Consider the following 18,461-nt stretch of genomic DNA (forward strand, 5'->3'; position numbering starts at 1 on the left):
CCCCCTTTGCTGAGGGGGGGCGGGGCTGGCGAGGGAACCTGTTAGGATCCCACCACTGACCGTAAGGAGTCTCAAAGCGGCTTATAAACTGCTTCCTCTCCTCTCTCCGCAACCGACAACCTTGTGAGGTCGGTGAGGCTGAGAGAGTTCTGGAGAAAACTGCGCCTGGCTTAATGTCACCCAGCAGGTCTCATGTGGAGGAGTGGAGGAGCAAACCTGGTTCAACAGATTAAGTCCACTGCTCTTAACCACTACACTATGTGGGCTGAGTCAATACTTGCTCAGCTTACCCAACTATCAGGCCCCTTCCGCGCATGCAGAACGATGCAGTTTCAATGCACTTTGCAGCTGGGTTTGACTGTGCGGAATAGCAAAATCCACTTGCAAACAATTGTGGAAGTGGGTTGAAAGTGCATTATTCTGCATGTGTGGAAGGGGGCTATGCCCTAAATCAATCCCCTTTGCCCCGAGGAATCTGTACCCATTCCTTAGCAACAAGGAGCCAGTTTTTACTCTGAAATTCAAATTCGGTTTCAATAACTCAGGTGGAAGCAGAGGAAGGGCCAGAGGTCAGGAAAACTGTTTAGGAAACTTGTCCTTATATAAAGCAGTGGTGCGACCCCACTTGAGTATTGTGTTCAGTTCTGGTTGCCACATCTCAAAAAGGATATTGAAGAGATAGAAAAAGTGCAGAGAAGGGCAACGAGGATGATTGAGGGATTGGAGCACCTTCCTTATGAGGAGAGGCTGCAGCGTTTGGGACTCTTTAGTTTGGAGAGGAGACGTCTGAGGGGGGGATATGATTGAAGTCTACAAAATTATGCATGGGATAGAAAATGTTGACAGAGAAATTTTCTCTCTTTCTCACAATACTAGAACCAGGGGGCATTCATTGAAAATGCTGGGGGGAAGAATTAGGACTAATAAAAGGAAACGCTTCTTCACACAACGTGTGATTGGTGTTTGGAATATGCTGCCACAGGAGGGGGTGATGGCCACTAACCTGGATAGCTTTAAAAAGGGCTTGGACAGATTTATGGAGGAGAAGTCGATCTATGGCTCCCAATCTTGATCCTCCTTGATCTGAGATTGCAAATGCCTTAGCAGACCAGGTGCTCGTGAGCAACAGCAGCAGAAGGCCATTGCTTTCACATCCTGCAGGTGAGCTCCCAAAGGCACCTGGTGGGCCACTGCGAGGAGCAGAGAGCTGGACTAGATGGACTCTGGTCTGATCCAGCTGGCTTGTTCTTATGTTCTTAACTGGTTCTGGGCTTCTACACAAAACCATAGAAAAATCGTGCTTGCTGCATGGCATGGGACTAATCACATAAACAGCTCTGCCAGTTTTGGCAGGGCTTTTCAGACCACCAACTGCAGGAGTGCTTTGATGCTCAATTCAAATTATGTTCAGATTTCAGAAACCTTTTAATTAATTAATTAATTAATTAATTAATTGGACTTGTACCCCGTTCTCCCCCATAGGGCTCAGAGCGGCTTCCCTAATAGGCATCAGGGAAAACAAACAAACCCCAAAACAGTTCATATTATGTTACTAGCAAATTTTAGCAGCAATTCCGCAAGAAATATAAATACCAGCTTTCAACAATGCATGTTTTTTTAGAACAATGTCCTGTCATTTAAACCCTGCCCCCTCATATTTCCTCACTTTAAAGACTCTTTACATCCCAATAAAGAATCTGAGATGTCTCAGCAACAAAATCCTGCCCCAAATATAATGATGTCGGGAAAAAATGAGCCACTGCCAGACGTTGGAAAGTGACGAAGTTCAAGAAGAGAGAGGTTTACTACGTATTTCAATAGCCTTAGGGAATGTTCAGCTAACCACAGAATTTCTCACCATGCGCTTCCATTTTCATTGCTAGCGTATCAGGATCCACATCTAAAAAGAAATCTGGTAGTAAAGGGTGACCTAGAGAGACAAAACATATAAAGGGCAAAATTTCATACAGTAAATTCATACTGTGTAGCTAAACAGGGTAATGAGAGGTTTAAGCAGCCTTGTGTAACTGGTGTTACACGGGTTTTTTCTTATGGCAGAGAGCTAACAGCAGAAGCAAGCCTTTATTGGCATAGACAGCAGTACAACTATAATAAAAACAGATAAAAAAGCTTATACAATACAGGAAATAAATGTTAGGTCGAAGGAAATCTACTGGTGTTTAGTAATTTCCAGGAAAAAGTCTGCCACTATCATACAGAGAGAAGGATCAGGGTTGTCCAACAAGTAGTGTAATCTAATTAAATCGGGGAGATGGGGTAAATGTAAAGGAGTAAGGTTCACATCCTAGGATCTGATTTCCTTGAATCTGAGACAGTGAAGTAATTGGTGGGCCAGAGATTCAACTGAGCCATCGTTACATGGGCACAATCTTTTAGCCTTTTCTTGCTTATTAAATCTGCCATGTAACAAGGCAGAAGGCATAACATTAAACCTGGCAAGCATTATGGCTCAGAGAGCAAACATGGGCTTGTACGTGCACTTTAAACACCATCATACATTCATGTATAAAATAAGACTTGAGCACATATACAACAGTCAAATATTAGCTAGGGCAGGCTGACCAAACGGCATCATTTTCAGCAACAATGGCAGTGTGTAGAGTTGTCCTTTGAAAAGACACACACGAGTAGCAAACTGAACGATTCAGATGGACCGTGTTGAACAATGCAAATTTTGTTTTTTTCCCAAAGCAGGCACAAAGGAATGAAAAAAAATCCCCCCCTCAGATATGGGATATTTTTTGTGGAGAGCCAGAAAATGACGCTGTTTGCCTTGAAGAAGTATGTTCTTCTTTGGGACAAGGGGAAACGCAAAGGCAGAGAGGCACACATGCACAAGGGAAGTCGCATCAAGGGCCAGAGTGCCTTGACAGTTTAATTTTGCTTCACTGAAACTTTGCAAATTGTCACACTCCAAAACGTGCAACGGAACACAGGAAGATGCCGAATACAGAATCAGACCAATGGGTTATTAAGAAGAAGAAGAGTTTGGATTTATATCCCCCTTTTTCTCCTGTAAGGAGACTCAAAGGGGCTTACAATCTCCTTGCCCTTCCCCCCTCACAACAAACACCCTGTCAGGTAGGTGGGGCTGAGAGAGCTCCGAGAAGCTGTGACTAGCCCAAGGTCACCCAGCTGGCGTGCGTGGGAGTGTACAGGCTAATCTGAATTCCCCAGATAAGCCTCCACAGCTCAGGCGGCAGAGCGGGGAATCAAACTCTGACTGGCAAAAGAGGAAGTCAGAGCAGGGGCTGAACTGATTTATAGAACTACAACCCCACAGCCTTCATACAGCCACACTGTCTTGAGCAAGACGAACGAAGGTAAATTACCTGGGGCAACTGCATATACATCAAAATTCTTAATTCCTTCTTCCCTCAGCAAATGTTCATCAATGACAAAATTCCCGGTGAAGCTTTTAGGCTTTGTTAAAATGCAATATGCGGCATCTGCGAGAATATCCGTTTTTCTACACTGCTTCTCCACACCAGCTCCTCCTAGCATATCCATGGCAGAGGTGTATATTGCTACATGAGACAGAGAAAGGAAGGAAAGAGATTAATTTGTCAGCAGTGCTGTTGCAAATCCTGTCTTTCTTACCCCGCAGACATACAGTGGTCTCACTAATGTGACATTTTCTTTTTTTTACAAGATGCTCATTCCCCAACATCTTCACACATGATGCTTTGTCCACACAGAAATGTTAGCTTTAAAGGCAAGAAACATTTATTTGCAAGAATGCATACTAAGAATGTCACTGGTGGCACACCTGAATTCAGCCCACCTCATACTTAATTAAGGAACTGTCTGCAAAAGGGAATGGAGGCGGTAGCTGCAGGGAAGCCGCCGGAAGGCCTAGGGAAACCACACGAGCTGGCCAGGGTAATGGAGCTCATCAAGAGAAGGCAAGGCAGGAACTGGCAATAACTCTTTTAACTGAGGTCTGAGAGGCTGCACAGGTAAGAGGGCTCGGGAAGGAAAGTGAAGCATCATGGGAAGGCCAAGGAGGACCCCCTGGAGAGTGGAGCCCAGGCTCAAAAGACCAATTCCCGGATTGAGGCCACAGCAAATCTATCACACCTGAATTTTCAGACTCTCAGACTACTGGCCCAATACAAGATATTTAAAAAGACTGCTGCATGTGATGTGAGCACCATTCCCAAACTCAAGAGGAAGATAGAAGCAATTTTTGCACCCATTTTGTGAGAATGGGAACAGACTGTAGCTACGAGGATGAAGTACCTATCTGGGACTGCGGAAGGGAAGTAATGGTAGGGTTAATTTTGCTTATTTCTTAGGCAGCCATAAGATGTTAGGCTTCTTCCGCACAGGCAAAATAATGCATTTTCAAACCACTTTCACAACTGTTTGCAAGTGGATTTTGCTATTCCACACAGCTTCAAAGAGCATTGAAAGCAGTTTGAAAGTGCATTATTCTGCATGTGCAGAATGAGCCTAAGAGAAGAAACTGAAACTTGAAGAAGAAGAGTTTGGATTGATACCCCCCCTTTCTCTCCTGTAAGGAGACTCAAAGGGGCTTACAATCTCCTTTCCCTTCCCCCCTCACAACAAACACTCTGTGAGGTAGGTGGGGCTGAGAGAGCTGAGAAGAACTGTGACTGGCCCAAGGTCACCCAGCTGGTGTGTGTTGGAGTGCACAAGCTAATCCGGTTCACCAGATAAGCCTCCACAGCTCAAGTGGCAGAGCGGGGAATCAAACCCGGTTCTCCAGATTAGAGCGCACCTGCTCTTAACCACTACGCCACGCTGGCTTGAGGAATGGGAAAGTAACAAGGAAGGTCCGGAAGAAAGGTTTTGCAATTGCTGTGAAAATATTAAAGGGAAAAAACCCCAAGGCTGTTTAAGAGAAGCCTAATATCAAAACACCCAGGCTGGCTCTTTTGGTCAACATTAACCTGTTAAAAAAAAAGAATAGAAATTAACGGAATTGGGAGTAGATGCCAATTGGCAGTAGATCCACACGAGCCGATCTTATGTATCCTTACTCGTTACCAGTGGTTCTCAACCTGTGGGTCGGGACCCCATTGGGGGTCGAACGGCCCTTTCACAGGGGTCGCCTAAGACTCTCTGCATCTCCTTTCCCTTCCCCCCTCACTCTCTGCATCTCCTTTCCCTTCCCCCCTCACAACAAACACCCTGTGAGGTAGGTGGGGTTGAGAGCTGAGAAGAACTGTGACTGGCCCAAGGTCACCCGGCTGGTGTGTGTTGGAGTGCACAAGCTAATCCGGTTCCCCAGATAAGCCTCCACAGCTCAAGTGGCAGAGCAGGGAATCAAACCCAGTTCCTCCAGATTAGAGTGCGCCTGCTCTTAACCACTATGCCACGCTGGCTTGAGGAATGGGAAAGTAACATGGATAAATGTAAAACGGATAAATGTAAAATGGATACACGTTAGGGTTGGGGGTCACCACAACATGAGGAACTGTCTTAAAGGGTGGCGGCATTAGGAAGGTTGAGAACCACTGCCTAAGACTCTGCATCAGTGTTCTCCATCTGTAAAATGGATAAATATTAGGATTGGGGGTCACCACAACATGAGGAACTGTCTTAAAGGGTCGCGGCATTAGGAAGGTTGAGAACCACTGTGCTAGACGGTTCCATTTGACTCCATTTGCTATATTATATGAAGAAAAGCGTTACGCATTTTTTTGTTTAAAGAAAACACACCTGTTTGCGGCCACAAAGCATTAACTGCGACTTCTCCTCTAAACTCTTCTGACATCCCAAGCACACACATAGACATCCCATATTTAGAAATGGTATAAGCTAGAATGAGATAGAAAGACAGAGTCAGTCGGCTAAAATTCACAGCCGCTGAAGTACATAACTTTAGATCTTCCCTTTGTTTCTCTATACACGAAAGAGCATGCAGCAACTTGTAAGAGACAGCAGACCAGCACGGGAAGAATGAAGAAGAGTTTGGATGTAGGCCCCGCTTTTTTTCTCCTGTAAGGAGTCTCAAAGCAGCTCATCAACTCCTTCCCTTCCTCCTTATGAGGAGAAAGTTTTGAATGAACTATGACTAGCCCAAGGTCACCCAGCAGGCTTCAAGTGGAGGAGTGGGGGGGACCAAACCTGGTTCTCCAGGTTAAGAGTCCACCGCTCTTAACCAGCCACATCACACTCGCTAAGGTGTGTTTCTGTGAATGCAAGATCTGCCTTTTTATTAACCAACTCTTACATCTAGATCAGTGATGGCGGACCTTTTCGAGACCGAGTGCCCACATTGCAACCCAAAACCCACTTATTTATCGCACAGTGCCAACCCAGCAATTTAACCTGAATACTGAGGTTTCAGTTTAGAAAAAACAGTTGGCTCCAAGGCGTGCGTCACTCGGGAGTAAGCTTGGTGGTAGTTGTTGGCTTTGCTTTGAAGCAACCATGCAACTCTTCGAACAGGTGAATCATGACCCTAGGAGGGTTTACTCAGAAGCAAGCCTCATTGCCAGCAACCGAGCTTACTCCCAGGTAAAGGATCGCGCTTTAGTTTTTGCATGAAAATCAGTGGGGTTTAACAGCGCTTAACAGGGTTACCTACACTGCTTCCCCAAAACTAGGTCTTAGGTTTAATGCTAATAATCGAGCCCAGCGGCCCAGGCCAGCCTAGATGTGTGTGTGTGTGTGTGTGTGTGTGTGTGTGTGTCCCACATGATGAACTCTGTTTGCGCGTGCCCACAGAGAGGACTCTGAGTGCCACTTCTGGCACCCATGCCATAGGTTCGCCACCACTGGTTTAGATGTTGCTTCTCTCTCGGGGTGATGATATCACTACACTTACATTGTGCAAGAATCCCGGCACCCGGGACAGGAGCTGCTAGGCTTCTGGCCTGCAGAAGTAATAAGTACAGGCAACAATTCTGAGAGAGAGGGACACCCACGTCAGCTTTCAGGCTATGACAACTTTCAGGCGGAGAGAGCATGTGAGAGCAGGAGAACTAACCTTTACATCTGCCTTGATTGTGGGGGAATCTGTATCAATGCTTTAAAAAGTGTACCTACCACAGTGATTCCTGAACCAGACAGGATTCAAGTTTATTGGCGGGCTAATATTAAGAATATGTCCAATCTTACTCTTCCTCAAGTAAGGAAGGCATATTTTAGACCTGTAGATATAAAAACAAAATGTGGCTGTTTAGTCCAGCTATTACTCACTCATCAGCTCTGGTCAGAGTGCATTTCTTGTGTTCCTCCTTAGATACCCACCCTGGCACTTAGCACTGGCATAACTTTATTATACAATACAACAACATTTATTAGGCATATTAAAATAGGCTCCAGAGCATTACAGACATTTCTGAAGTACAAATCAAAAATACATTCAAAACACAGACAGATAAACTGTATCTAGCATGGGACATTACTTAGAAAATTCTGTCACTTGTAAAAGAAATTTTGCTACTTTTTCCTGTGTTATTTAACAAAAGCTCCACAACAGAATTGTCAGAGTCTCTTTCAGATTTGTCTAGGACCTGCCCAGGAGAGAAATTCCTAATACCCACATGTATAATGTATAATGTGAGCAAGAGTCTCCCCTTGGTTTTTACAGTGTGGACAGACCCGATCCTGGAGAGGGATAGATAGGTAGATAACGACCCTTTGTAATGGAGAGGGATAGATAGGTAACGACCCTTTGTAATGACCGATGGAAAAGTATTGCATCTGGCCCTTGTAATAATCCATCTCTGTTGGGGTTCAGCATAACTTCATTATATCTCTATTGTTCTCTCCCTTTAGAAAACTCTCCCTTTAGAAGACAGCTATGCAAGACACCCAGTGAGTTCCCATCCACTCATCATTCAAATTAACTCTATTAATTCTATGGCATGAGCGTCCCCAGATTATTTGATGGATATTTCCACTTTCTACTTGAGCACGTGCCTTGCTGGACATGTTCCTAGAGAGAGGCGGTGCCACTTTTTAATGGACTGATGTTCTGAAACCAAATGGCTCTCATGGGGGTGATTTAGGTCCAATATAGAAAATAGCTGCTATAGCTCAATAATTGGGGAAACAGTTTCGTAAAAGAGTTAGAAAGAATTCTACACATTCAAGTCATGCTCATTTTAATTTGCACATGCGGAATCTATGGGAAACTAATTTTAAATGTAGCAAGTGACATCTACTATAAATACTCCCCATCAGCCATTAATAGGTAAACAGTGCCAAATGTCACTGATTGACACCGGGCATGGCGTGGGGGCTCTCTTCCAACTATTCTACTGTTATTCCATAATTTCCCTAATGTAGTTCTACTGTTGATCCATAATTTCCCTACAAAGTCATTATTAATATAGCATAACATACGATGCACTCAGGTCACTAAGACCGTATTCACCATAATCGTTTATTTTCTTTACATATTTTTAAAAGAAACCAAAACATTTGCTTCTCAGAACAACCTGCCATCTTAAAAAGGAAAACCCCCAGGACTCGATGAATTATTAGGGTACAATCTAGCCAAATCCAGAAGAAGAAGAGTTTGGATTTATATCCCCCCTTTCTCTCCTGCAGGAGACTCAAAGGGGCTTACAATCTCCTTGCCCTTCCCCACTCACAACAAAAACCCTGTGAGGTAGGTGGGGCTGAGAGAGCTCCGAGAAGCTGTGACTAGCCCAAGGTCACCCAGCTGGCATGTGTGGGAGTGTACAGGCTAATCTGAATTCCCCAGATAAGCCTCCACAGCTCAGGCGACAGAGCTGGGAATCAAACCCGGTTCCTCCAGATTAGATACACGAGCTCTTAACCTCCTACGCCACTGCTGCTCCAAGCACTTCTTCTAAGACAGTTCAAACCGTGAGATGTATACAGATCTATAAAGGTAAATCTAGTCATGGTGATAAAATCTAACATACCAAATCATAAAGATTTTCAAGGTACATTAATTAAACACCCTACTACTATCTAAGCAACGTATTAAGCACACACAAATAGTCCTTGGACTGACAAACATAGAAGGCCGGTTTCTCTACAGAAGGGGTCTGCAACCTGCGGCTCTCCAGATGTTCATGGACTACAAATCCCATCAGCCCCAGCCAGCATGGCCAATTGGGAATTGTAGTCCATGAATATCTGGAGAGCCGCAGGTTGCTCTATACCTAATTTACCTGCCACTCCCCTTGTTAATTTCTAAGCAACAGAATCAATGCATACCTGTGAACTGCAGAATTTCACTTGGCACAATGGTATTCCAGGCAACATTGAATGAAGAAATACTTTTTTAACAATGCAGAAGCTGTTTTAACATTTACTTATCAACAGTGTAGGCCAGAATTTCTTCTGCTACTTTCCTGCCAGCAGTTTCTTGTTTTTCCAGTTTTGTATCATTATCTTTTAGACATGAGTCAAAGAGCTGCCTGTTAATAGCCTCCCTCAGGGCAATCCAGAACAAAGTTATACTTTTCTAAACCCATTAATTCCAATGAGCTTGGAAGGATATAACTGCTTAGGACTGTATAGTATGTGAGTGCAGGTGACTTATGGCAACAGACATTCAGTAGCAGCTTTGGATAAAACATGTACCCTGTTTCCCCAAATATAAGACATCCCCCCAAAAAATAAGACATAGTAGAGGCATCCCCCGAAAGTAAGACATAGCAAAGTTTTTGTTTGGAAGCATGCCCGACGAACAGAACACAGAAAAAATAAGACATCCCCTGAAAATAAGACATAGCGCATCTTTGGGAGCAAAATTTAATATAAGACACTGTCTTATATTAGGGGAAACACGGTATCAGAAGAAAATGACATTAAAACGCTTCCAGTTGAATATTAAATTGAGTGCGATGTAAGATGTTCTATGTTATTGAATGTTGAAAAATATATCATAGAATTATAAGTTTAGACCATAGAGGAAACATAACATGAAGAAGACTGTTAGAAACAGAAAAAAAGTTTTGTCAAAGGCTTTCATGGCCGGATTCAACTGGTTCTGGTGGGTGGCTGGCATCTGTGGCTGGCATCTTCAGAGGTGTATCGCAGAGAAAAGTCACAGTGTGAAGCAGACACCTCTGAAGATGCCAGCCACAGATGCAGGCGAAACGTTAGGAACAAAATCCACCAGACCATGGCCACACAGCCCAGAAAACCCGCCAGAACCAGAAAAAAAGCTGATAAATATACGCTAGAGGATATGAAATGTAATGTACCACAACATTTAATATCAAAGAGTTAGTTTAATAATGTTGAATACATAAATGATGAATTTAATAGATCGTTGATGTACTTGAAGGTGAAGTCACAATGAATTAAGTTAGAGAACAATGTAAGAGAAATAAAATATTTTAAATGTTAAGAAAAAGTAGTAGTAGCTTGCCATTGCTTGTCTCTGCATACCGGTAGAAGTCCTAAGCTTCCTAGGTGGTCTCCATCCCAACCTGGGCCAACCCTTAGCTTTTGAGATCTGATGAAAGCAGGTAGCCAAGCCCAAGCCCATCCAGGTCAGGATAGGATCATCCTGAATATTTCTTTTGAATGTCATCTTTGATACTAATCAAGAAATTTTGATCACTGTGAAGGAGACTTATGGCCCCATCCAAGAAGGGTCTGTATTTGCTGCTAGGGCAGGCATCTGCAGATTTGCCCTCTCTGGGGCACTTCCTCCAGTGGAGGGGTGGATTTGTTGGTGGGCAGCCACTGTGCCTGCCACAATGGCTGGACATGGCAGTGCACACCACGCTCATGTGCCCCCACTGCCTACATTGGCATTGTGGGGGCATTCTGGAGGTGGAGCCAACATGAGTCAGCTCCCACCCGTGCTTTGCCCCCGAAAACTTCGGTGCCTGGCTCCTGGACGTATGCTGCCTTTTCAGTTGCAAAAGCCCATGGAAGCCGTGTGGACAGCTTTCTTGTGGCAGGCAGTTTCATTTGCCTGTTTGACTTCCACACTACCGGAAAGCCCTCCTGGGAACAGAAGCGCAGCTGCAGCGTCATATCCGGGCACCCAGCGGTTTGGACGGGGCTACGTCCCTAACTTGTTTAATAATAAAGGTCCATTCGCAGAGGTTGGATCCAGCAGGTTCTCACAGGTTCCCGAGAGTAGGTTACTAATTATTTGTGTGTGCCGAGAGGGGGTTACTAATCGGTGATTTTGCCACATGATTTTTGCCTTAGTTACGCCCCTCCTCTCAGCAGTAGTGCGCAGAACTTGAAGCAGTCTAGCAGGAGGTGCACCGGCGTGCGTGGCAGCCTGCGCCTGCGTGCATTCGTTTCCTGCCCAAGGACTGGCACAGCGGCTGCATCCTTGCCACAGCCCCGCCCAGGAATGCCCCACCCCTGGAATGCCTGGCCACGCCCCCATCATGCCCAGCCCAGCCCCATTGGCACTACGCCACAGTTTGAATCCCACCACCATGGGAACCTGTTACTAAAATTTTTGATCCCACCACTGTCCATTTGTATAATTTTTGATAACATCACAGTCCTAACAAGTATGTAAAAAAACCTGCCTCTCTTGTTTGATATCTCTCACACTTCTGCGATATACAACAACAAACATTTCACAAAATAATTCAAATGGAAGGCTGTCATCATTAGAACAACATTTCTGAAAATGTTTTCTTAATAGCCGCGTTAGATAAACAGACTGGACTCATCTCACAAATATCATTATTCTTCTCAGATAATGGCTGATCTGTGTCTTTTTAGAGGGTGAAATTTCCATTAGTACTGTATCATTTTGTGAAAATAACCCCACTATGTAGTATGTCAACTGTTCAAATAGACTCCACATTATTTCAAAACTTTGTTGCATGAGACACTGCAAAGGTCACTCGTAAATGATTTTCCAACAGTATTTTTATAGACATTTAGTTTCTTAAATTCAAATAAAGAAACATGTATCAGCAAATCAATAACGAAGGCAATCAGTTTTCCCTATGAGTTAAGCATACCTGATCCCCCCCCACCCCGCCTTTACTTAGGATGGACAGAAAATTTCAGTCACTTTACGTGCTAACTGTTTCCTACGTGGAAAACATTTCCAATTTAGGAAATAAGCAGCTAACCTATGCACAAAATCTAACCTGCAGAGATTCCACACACAAAGTATTTCATAGTGTACACTCATAGTGTACATTTGGTACACCTGTACATGCATGCAATCATGACTATGCCCACCCACTTTCAGGAAGGAAGTGCCCCATTTCTCAGAAGTAAAAACAGAAGTCAAAATAATACATTGTTAAATGTATTATTACAAACCCATCAATTCAATAATCAAATAATTTAAGTTAGTTACTTAAAATAATACCATTCAGTTTTGTCCACATAGCCAGGGCTTTCCACCCATGGATAATAATGGGCCCTGTGACTTAAGCGGTGTGTGCGTGCGTGTTCGTTCGTTCGTTTGTTCTCTGTCAACCCCTCTCTGAAAGCCAAAACGGCTTATTCAGCTTTATTTGCAGCTCTGCTTATCTGAACACACAGCCCTAGTCCCTGGCCAAAGACATACCTGGACGTCCTCAAACAGGGCCAGCGCTTTTCGGGCCTTGGCTCCGGCCTAGTGGAACTCTCTGTCAAATGAGTCCCAGGCCCTGAGGAAGCTAATTCAGTTCCGCAGGGCCAGCAAGAAAGAGATGTTCAGTTAGGCTTGTGGTTGAGGATAGCAAAGTTTCACATCAGCTGGCCTCCCTTCCCGTTTCTTTTCTTCCTTTCCCCTTTTCCAATCTGTTTCCTTGTCCCTGTCCAATCCAATCCAATCCAATCCAATAAACCTTTTTTAGGCATAAGATCAATGAAATACTGAACATTCCAGATACATTAAAAGAATCACTGTTACACATCTCGTAAGACACGAATTAAAAATGTAGCATCTGCTTCCGAGATCTCTGCGTTAGAATTATTCAAGAGCTTAAACATTTTTAATTCGTCTGAAAGAAGCATAAATCCTGATGGTAATAAAGCTCTCAAGTCAGTTCTAATATTATTATACTTCAAATAGTAAAGCAAAATATGGGAAATTGAGTCCGTTGTATAGGGACAATACCAACAGCGATGCTCACTTTGTGGGATATTAAGGAAGCGACCTTGAAGATAGACTGAAGGTAAAGAATTGCACCTTGCTCTGGTCATGACCCATCTACACTTATAATTAACAAGCTGTTCCAAATATATGTCCTTGTCTTTGGCCCCTGTTGACATCTCGGCTGGTTCCTTTACTCTGCATTTTCCTGGTTTCTCTTTAAACTGAACTTGAAAGCATCAAGAAGAAGAAGAAGAAGAAGAGTTTAGATTTATATCCCCCCTTTCTCTCCTGTAGGAGACTCAAAGGGGCTTACAATCTCCTTGCCCTTCCCCCCTCACAACAAACACCCTGTGAGGCAGGTGGGGCTGAGAGAGCTCCGAGAAGCTGTGACTTGCCCAAGGTCACCCAGCTGGCGTGTGTGGGAGTGCACAGGCTAACCTGAATGCCCCAGATAAGCCTCCACAGCTCAGGCGGCAGAGCTGGGAATCAAACCTGGTTCCTCCAGATTAGATACACGAGCTCTTAACCTCCTACGCCACTGCTGCTCCTGAGAGAGCCGTGACAAGCGAGCTACTGTCGGTCTGAACTGCTGTGATTATATTTTAATTGAATTCTGTATGTTTATTAATATTTTAATTAGTATTGATTCACATTGTTAGCTGCCCTGCTTAGGGCGGTAAAGGCTGGGGTAAAAACAAAATAAACGTGGTCAGCATGCTCAAAGCAGTCACTGAGAAACAAGCCATTCACCTCTCCTCTTGTCTGTGGATATGGAAACACGGTACAACCCTGGGGAACTGAACAAAATAGGAAGTACAAAAGGAAATGACAGTAGACTATTAGACAGCTGGCAGGTAATGCCCATCTGGGACCACCAGCAACTTAAGGCTGTCATGTTCCTGAATGGAAAGATAAGTGATTGAGGTGCGCGGCTTGACCTGGGCCTGGAAATTTGGCTTTTTACTTCCTCATTTGTTATTCTTGCCTGATGAAGGGCGCTACAGAACTGAAAAGCTGGTGTGATGTTTATGTGCTTTGGAGAGGGCTCACGGAAAAGTATTTCATGATTTTGTTTCTTTTTCTGGATTTTGTGTGGGCTGGTACAGCTGTTTAGTTTTTCCCTCTACTTTTTCGACTTGTACAAGATTCTGTTTTGAGATGCAATGGCACAAGCCTCCGTTTGTACTCAGGATAGATTAAGGGGACATATCTGACCAGAGATGTATTTTCTGCAGAAAGTCTAAAGAAACAGAGGCCCCTTCCGCACACGCAAAATAATGCGTTTTCAAACCACTTTCACAACTGTTTGCAAGTGGATTTTGCCATTCCGCACAGCTTCAAAGAGCACTGAAAGAAGTTTGAAAGTGCATTATTCTGCATGTGCGGAATGAGCCAGAGGCTTGGTTCTGTGTAGATTTCCAAAGGCACATGGAAGTGTCATTTTCACCAGTCCCCCTCCTTCCATGAGAAACCTCCGATCTCCCCAGCCTCCGGCCAGCTATTCCTGCAGGCCCTCAGCAGCAGCAGCATTGGGGAGGGGAGTTATTTGACCTGTCGTGGGAGGAAAGAGCTGCTGAAAAATGGCCCACCTATTGGCAACAATCTAAAAGGTAAAGTTTCCCCTTCAGTCGTGTTCATGAGAACATAAGAAAGAGCCTGCTGGATCAGACCAGAGTCCATCCAGTCCAGCACTCTGCTACTCGCAATGGCCCACCAGGTGCCTTTGGGAGCTCACATGCAGGATGTGAAAGCAATGGCCTTCTGCTGCTGCTGCTCCTGAGCACCTGGTCTGCTCCTGAGCACCTGTTCGACCCTGGGGTACCACTGCAAACAGTGATTTCATAGGCAAGCTGTTTTTGTGGGGTAGTTTGCCATTGCTTTCCCCGGCTATTCTTTACCCCCTACCTATGTGCTAGGTACTCATTTACCGACCAAGGAATGGATGCATGGCTGAGTTGACCATGAGCCAGCTGCCAGGATATCTGACCCACCGGGGGCTCGAACTCCTGACCGTGTGAGTGGCAGTGCACTTAACCACTACGCCACGCGGCAAAAATCTAAGAGGGGTCTAATCCAAAAACCGGAAGAAGAAAGCGAAAAAAGCAAAGCAGACTATACAACTTTCAGTAAAGGTTAGCAATTCTTAAAACAGAGGATCGAGGACAAGGCTGTCCATGATTATCCAAGCACAGGATATGGACAGAAAAGTGGAAGTCTGTTTCACTTTGCAGAACAGAAGGCACCCACCTTCAGAGGTGGGAAAAGCAAACAGGTCCTACATGCGATAGCTTTACAAGAAACCTACAGAGGTCTGTGCTTCTCTCAGTCCACCTCCACAACCATCGGGCAGAGTTATCCTTCCTACCAACACCTTTCAGCTCCCAACCACCCATGGGAAATCTGTCTCGATGCATTAATAAAAACCAGAATCTGCCTGTGTAGCAGGCTGAACTAAATCCACATAATTTACCCAGAACTCAAAGAGCTGTTTTTTTCGATTTCGAATACCTTTAATGGCATATAAATAGTTTCACATTAACATTGAAAGATAACAGCAGCCTTTACAACTTCTGACTAGTTAAAATAACACCATTAAAAAATTTAGCCACCGCTTCCAACAGCTCGTAGTTGTGGGTGTTTAAAAGATATATAACCTTCTGTTTATCTGTAATGCCTTCACTTCCATGCAGGAAGGGGATTAAGTGCTTCTTCCTACCTATCTCATAAAAAGGACAATTCAACAGCATATGAGATACTGTTTCCACAGAACCCATGCCACACGGGCATTTCCTTTCTTTATGTGGGATTCCAAGGTGGAATCCAAGGCTAAAGGCAGGGCATTACACCTAGCTAAGGTGACTGCTCTACGCCACCGGGCCTCAACCAGGAGATAAAGGTACCGGGCTACAATTAATCTATCCACAGGTATTCCCAGAGAGATCAGGGAACAGGTTTTATTAGCTTCCTCTAGCATCTGTTGAAACTCTCTATCAAAAAGTCTCTTCCTGATAGCCCCATAGACCTCCTGCTCTGTTAACATTAGCAGGTCCTCCAAGGAAATGCCCAACTCATTAAGCTGGGTTTTTTTCATGCCTAAACCTGATAATGGGGGGAAAACATCGTTTATCCACATTTACCCGGTCGGCACTTACGTTAGATACGTCCCTCTCGTGTTGGCGCTCATCATGAGGTCTACTTTCTTCGTGGGCGTTTCCAGCGTGCCAGTCAAGGAGATAGCGCTTGCGTTATTCACAAGAACATCTATCCCTGGTTATAAAATAATCCAACGTTTTTTTTAATGCACAGAAACGCACCAACTGTTCCTTACATTTGTTCTATTAATGTTGAATAAATTAGCAACACGTTCAGTAAAACTGAGGTCGGGTCCTACCTCCATATGTCTGTACCGCCTTATTCACCGCTTCAGCTATCTGCTCTTCTTCTCTTACGTTGACGATACACGGTAGCGCCTTTCCTCCAGCTGCTTCAACTGGAAAAGAGAACATTTGTTTATTTGCTCCATCATGTTTCTCCCCAACAGGGATGCAAAACAGCTTCCATCGTTCTCCTCTCCTCTATCTTATCCTCCTAACAACTCTGAGAGCAAGCGACTGGCCCACAGTCACCCGGCAAGTTCCCGTGGCAAAGTGGAGATTTGAATCTGGGTCTCTCACATCCCAGACCACAACACCACAGAGATAGGCCACAGCCACAAACATTACACAACTGTTCTGTCCATACACAACTGTTCTGTCCAAACCCACGATGTATTGGCTATTGTGGGTTTTCTGAACCGTGTAACTATGGTCTGGTAGCTTTAGCTCCTCACGTTTTCCCATTGAGTGGCATCTTCCAAAGGCATGTCGTGGTAAGATGTGGTTCCCTCAGTGGCAGTGTGGAATGGTTGTGTGGTGGAGTATATGTTTTTTCCCGCCTCACAGGTTGTGGGGGAATGAGGCACCCCCAAGAGAGTGCTTCGATCTGTGGATAACAGCTTGTTGGTGATCTCTGGCCTGAAAGAGATCGGGCTGTCCTTGCCCAAGTCCAGAGTGTTCTCGGCTCTGGCCCCAACCTGTGGAACGCCCCATCGAATGAGACAGAGCTAATCCGCCAGGCCTACAGCTGAGGACACCAATGGCCTACCTGCCCCTATTGTTCTCCTCTTCCTTTTTTTGTTTCATTTCTCTTCATTTCCCTGGCTACAGTGAAATCTTAAAGCACTATACAGTATCAACAACATAACTACATTTTAACTGGATTTTCTGTGATCTGCCATGAGGAATGGTGGCATATGAATTAAATAATAAATAAATAAAACAAATTGGCATGTGTCCAGGTGGAGTTCAATTGCAGCTATATTTGCATATCTATGTGCAGTTGTATCTGCGACTGCATTTGCATTTGAGGTTGCACCTGCAATTCCATTTGCAATTGCATGAGGATGCGTCCGGGTGGAGTTCATTTGCTGTTGAATTTGAATCTCTGGTTTTTGATTTTGGTGTTTTTTAGGACCGGTAGTCGGGTTTTGCTGATTTTCAAACTCTGTTCCTTTTTGTTAAAACTGTACCAGTGTTTGTGGATTTCAATGACTTCAATGCGCAGTCCGTCATGGTAGCTACCAGAGTTGCAGGTGCAACTTTAAGTTGCAGGCAAAACATTAGGAGTGAAAACTACCACACAGCCAGGAAACCCACAACATCCAGTTGATTCTGGCTGTGAAAACCTTCAGCAATACCATGATAAAGTCATGACGTTATTCAACAGAACTACCAAGGAACTTCCTTTTAAAAACCCAAAGGTTATATGCAACATAGATCGTGATTCAAAAGAGGGATTTGGGATTCTAAAACCCTTAGGGTGGGGAATATAACTATTTTTTTTTTCTTGGCTTACATTCTTACAAATGCCATGGGAACTGATGGTGCTGGAATAAATTCAAGAGAGTTTCTTCTCAGTCAAACTGCTGCATCCTTGCCTAAAATGCCATCAGCCTTCTCTGCTGCACGCCAAATTTAAGCATATGGATTACAGTCTCGGTTGAAGAACGAGAGCCTTACCAAACTGCAGACGCTGACAAAAATGGAGGCAAAGATCCAAAGAGCTACTTTAGGTGCAAACAAAGGTTCGAGAATGTCCAGTGGGATTTTTGAAGTTTTCCTTTTCAAACAGCCAACCTCCCACACTCCTTCACAGCCTCTACTCAGGCACACAGTGCTTGCATTTTGCAAACAACAGCCTCCTACGCAGCATTCCCTAGAGCTTGCAGAACTAGTTACACAGTTGTAATGAAACAGTAACACAGGGGTGTCCAACTGTGGCGCTTCAGACGTTCACGGACTACAATAACCATCAGCCCCTGCTGGCATGGCCAATTGGCCATGCTGGCAGGGGCTGATGGGAACTGTAGTCCATGAACATCTGAAGGGCCACAGTTGGACACCCCTGCAGTAACACAGCG

The 18,461-nt window shown here is 44.4% G+C and overlaps 1 protein-coding gene across 1 annotated transcript in view; it reads right to left on the reverse strand.

The window, feature by feature from the left end:
• HSDL2 (hydroxysteroid dehydrogenase like 2) overlaps positions 1–18,461 on the reverse strand; it is a 47,536-nt gene that overhangs the window by 10,307 nt on the left and 18,768 nt on the right. The window contains exons 3-8 of the mRNA XM_048504429.1: positions 16,395–16,493; positions 16,156–16,270; positions 7,042–7,145; positions 5,710–5,808; positions 3,354–3,548; positions 1,859–1,930 (exon numbers count right to left, since the gene is read on the reverse strand). Of these exons, the coding sequence (XP_048360386.1) occupies positions 1,859–1,930; positions 3,354–3,548; positions 5,710–5,808; positions 7,042–7,145; positions 16,156–16,270; positions 16,395–16,493 (684 nt within the window). The remainder of the gene's footprint in view (positions 1–1,858; positions 1,931–3,353; positions 3,549–5,709; positions 5,809–7,041; positions 7,146–16,155; positions 16,271–16,394; positions 16,494–18,461) is intronic.

The sequence above is a fragment of the Sphaerodactylus townsendi genome, linkage group LG07 (genome assembly GCF_021028975.2).
Source record: "Sphaerodactylus townsendi isolate TG3544 linkage group LG07, MPM_Stown_v2.3, whole genome shotgun sequence".
Classification (NCBI taxonomy): domain Eukaryota; kingdom Metazoa; phylum Chordata; class Lepidosauria; order Squamata; family Sphaerodactylidae; genus Sphaerodactylus; species Sphaerodactylus townsendi.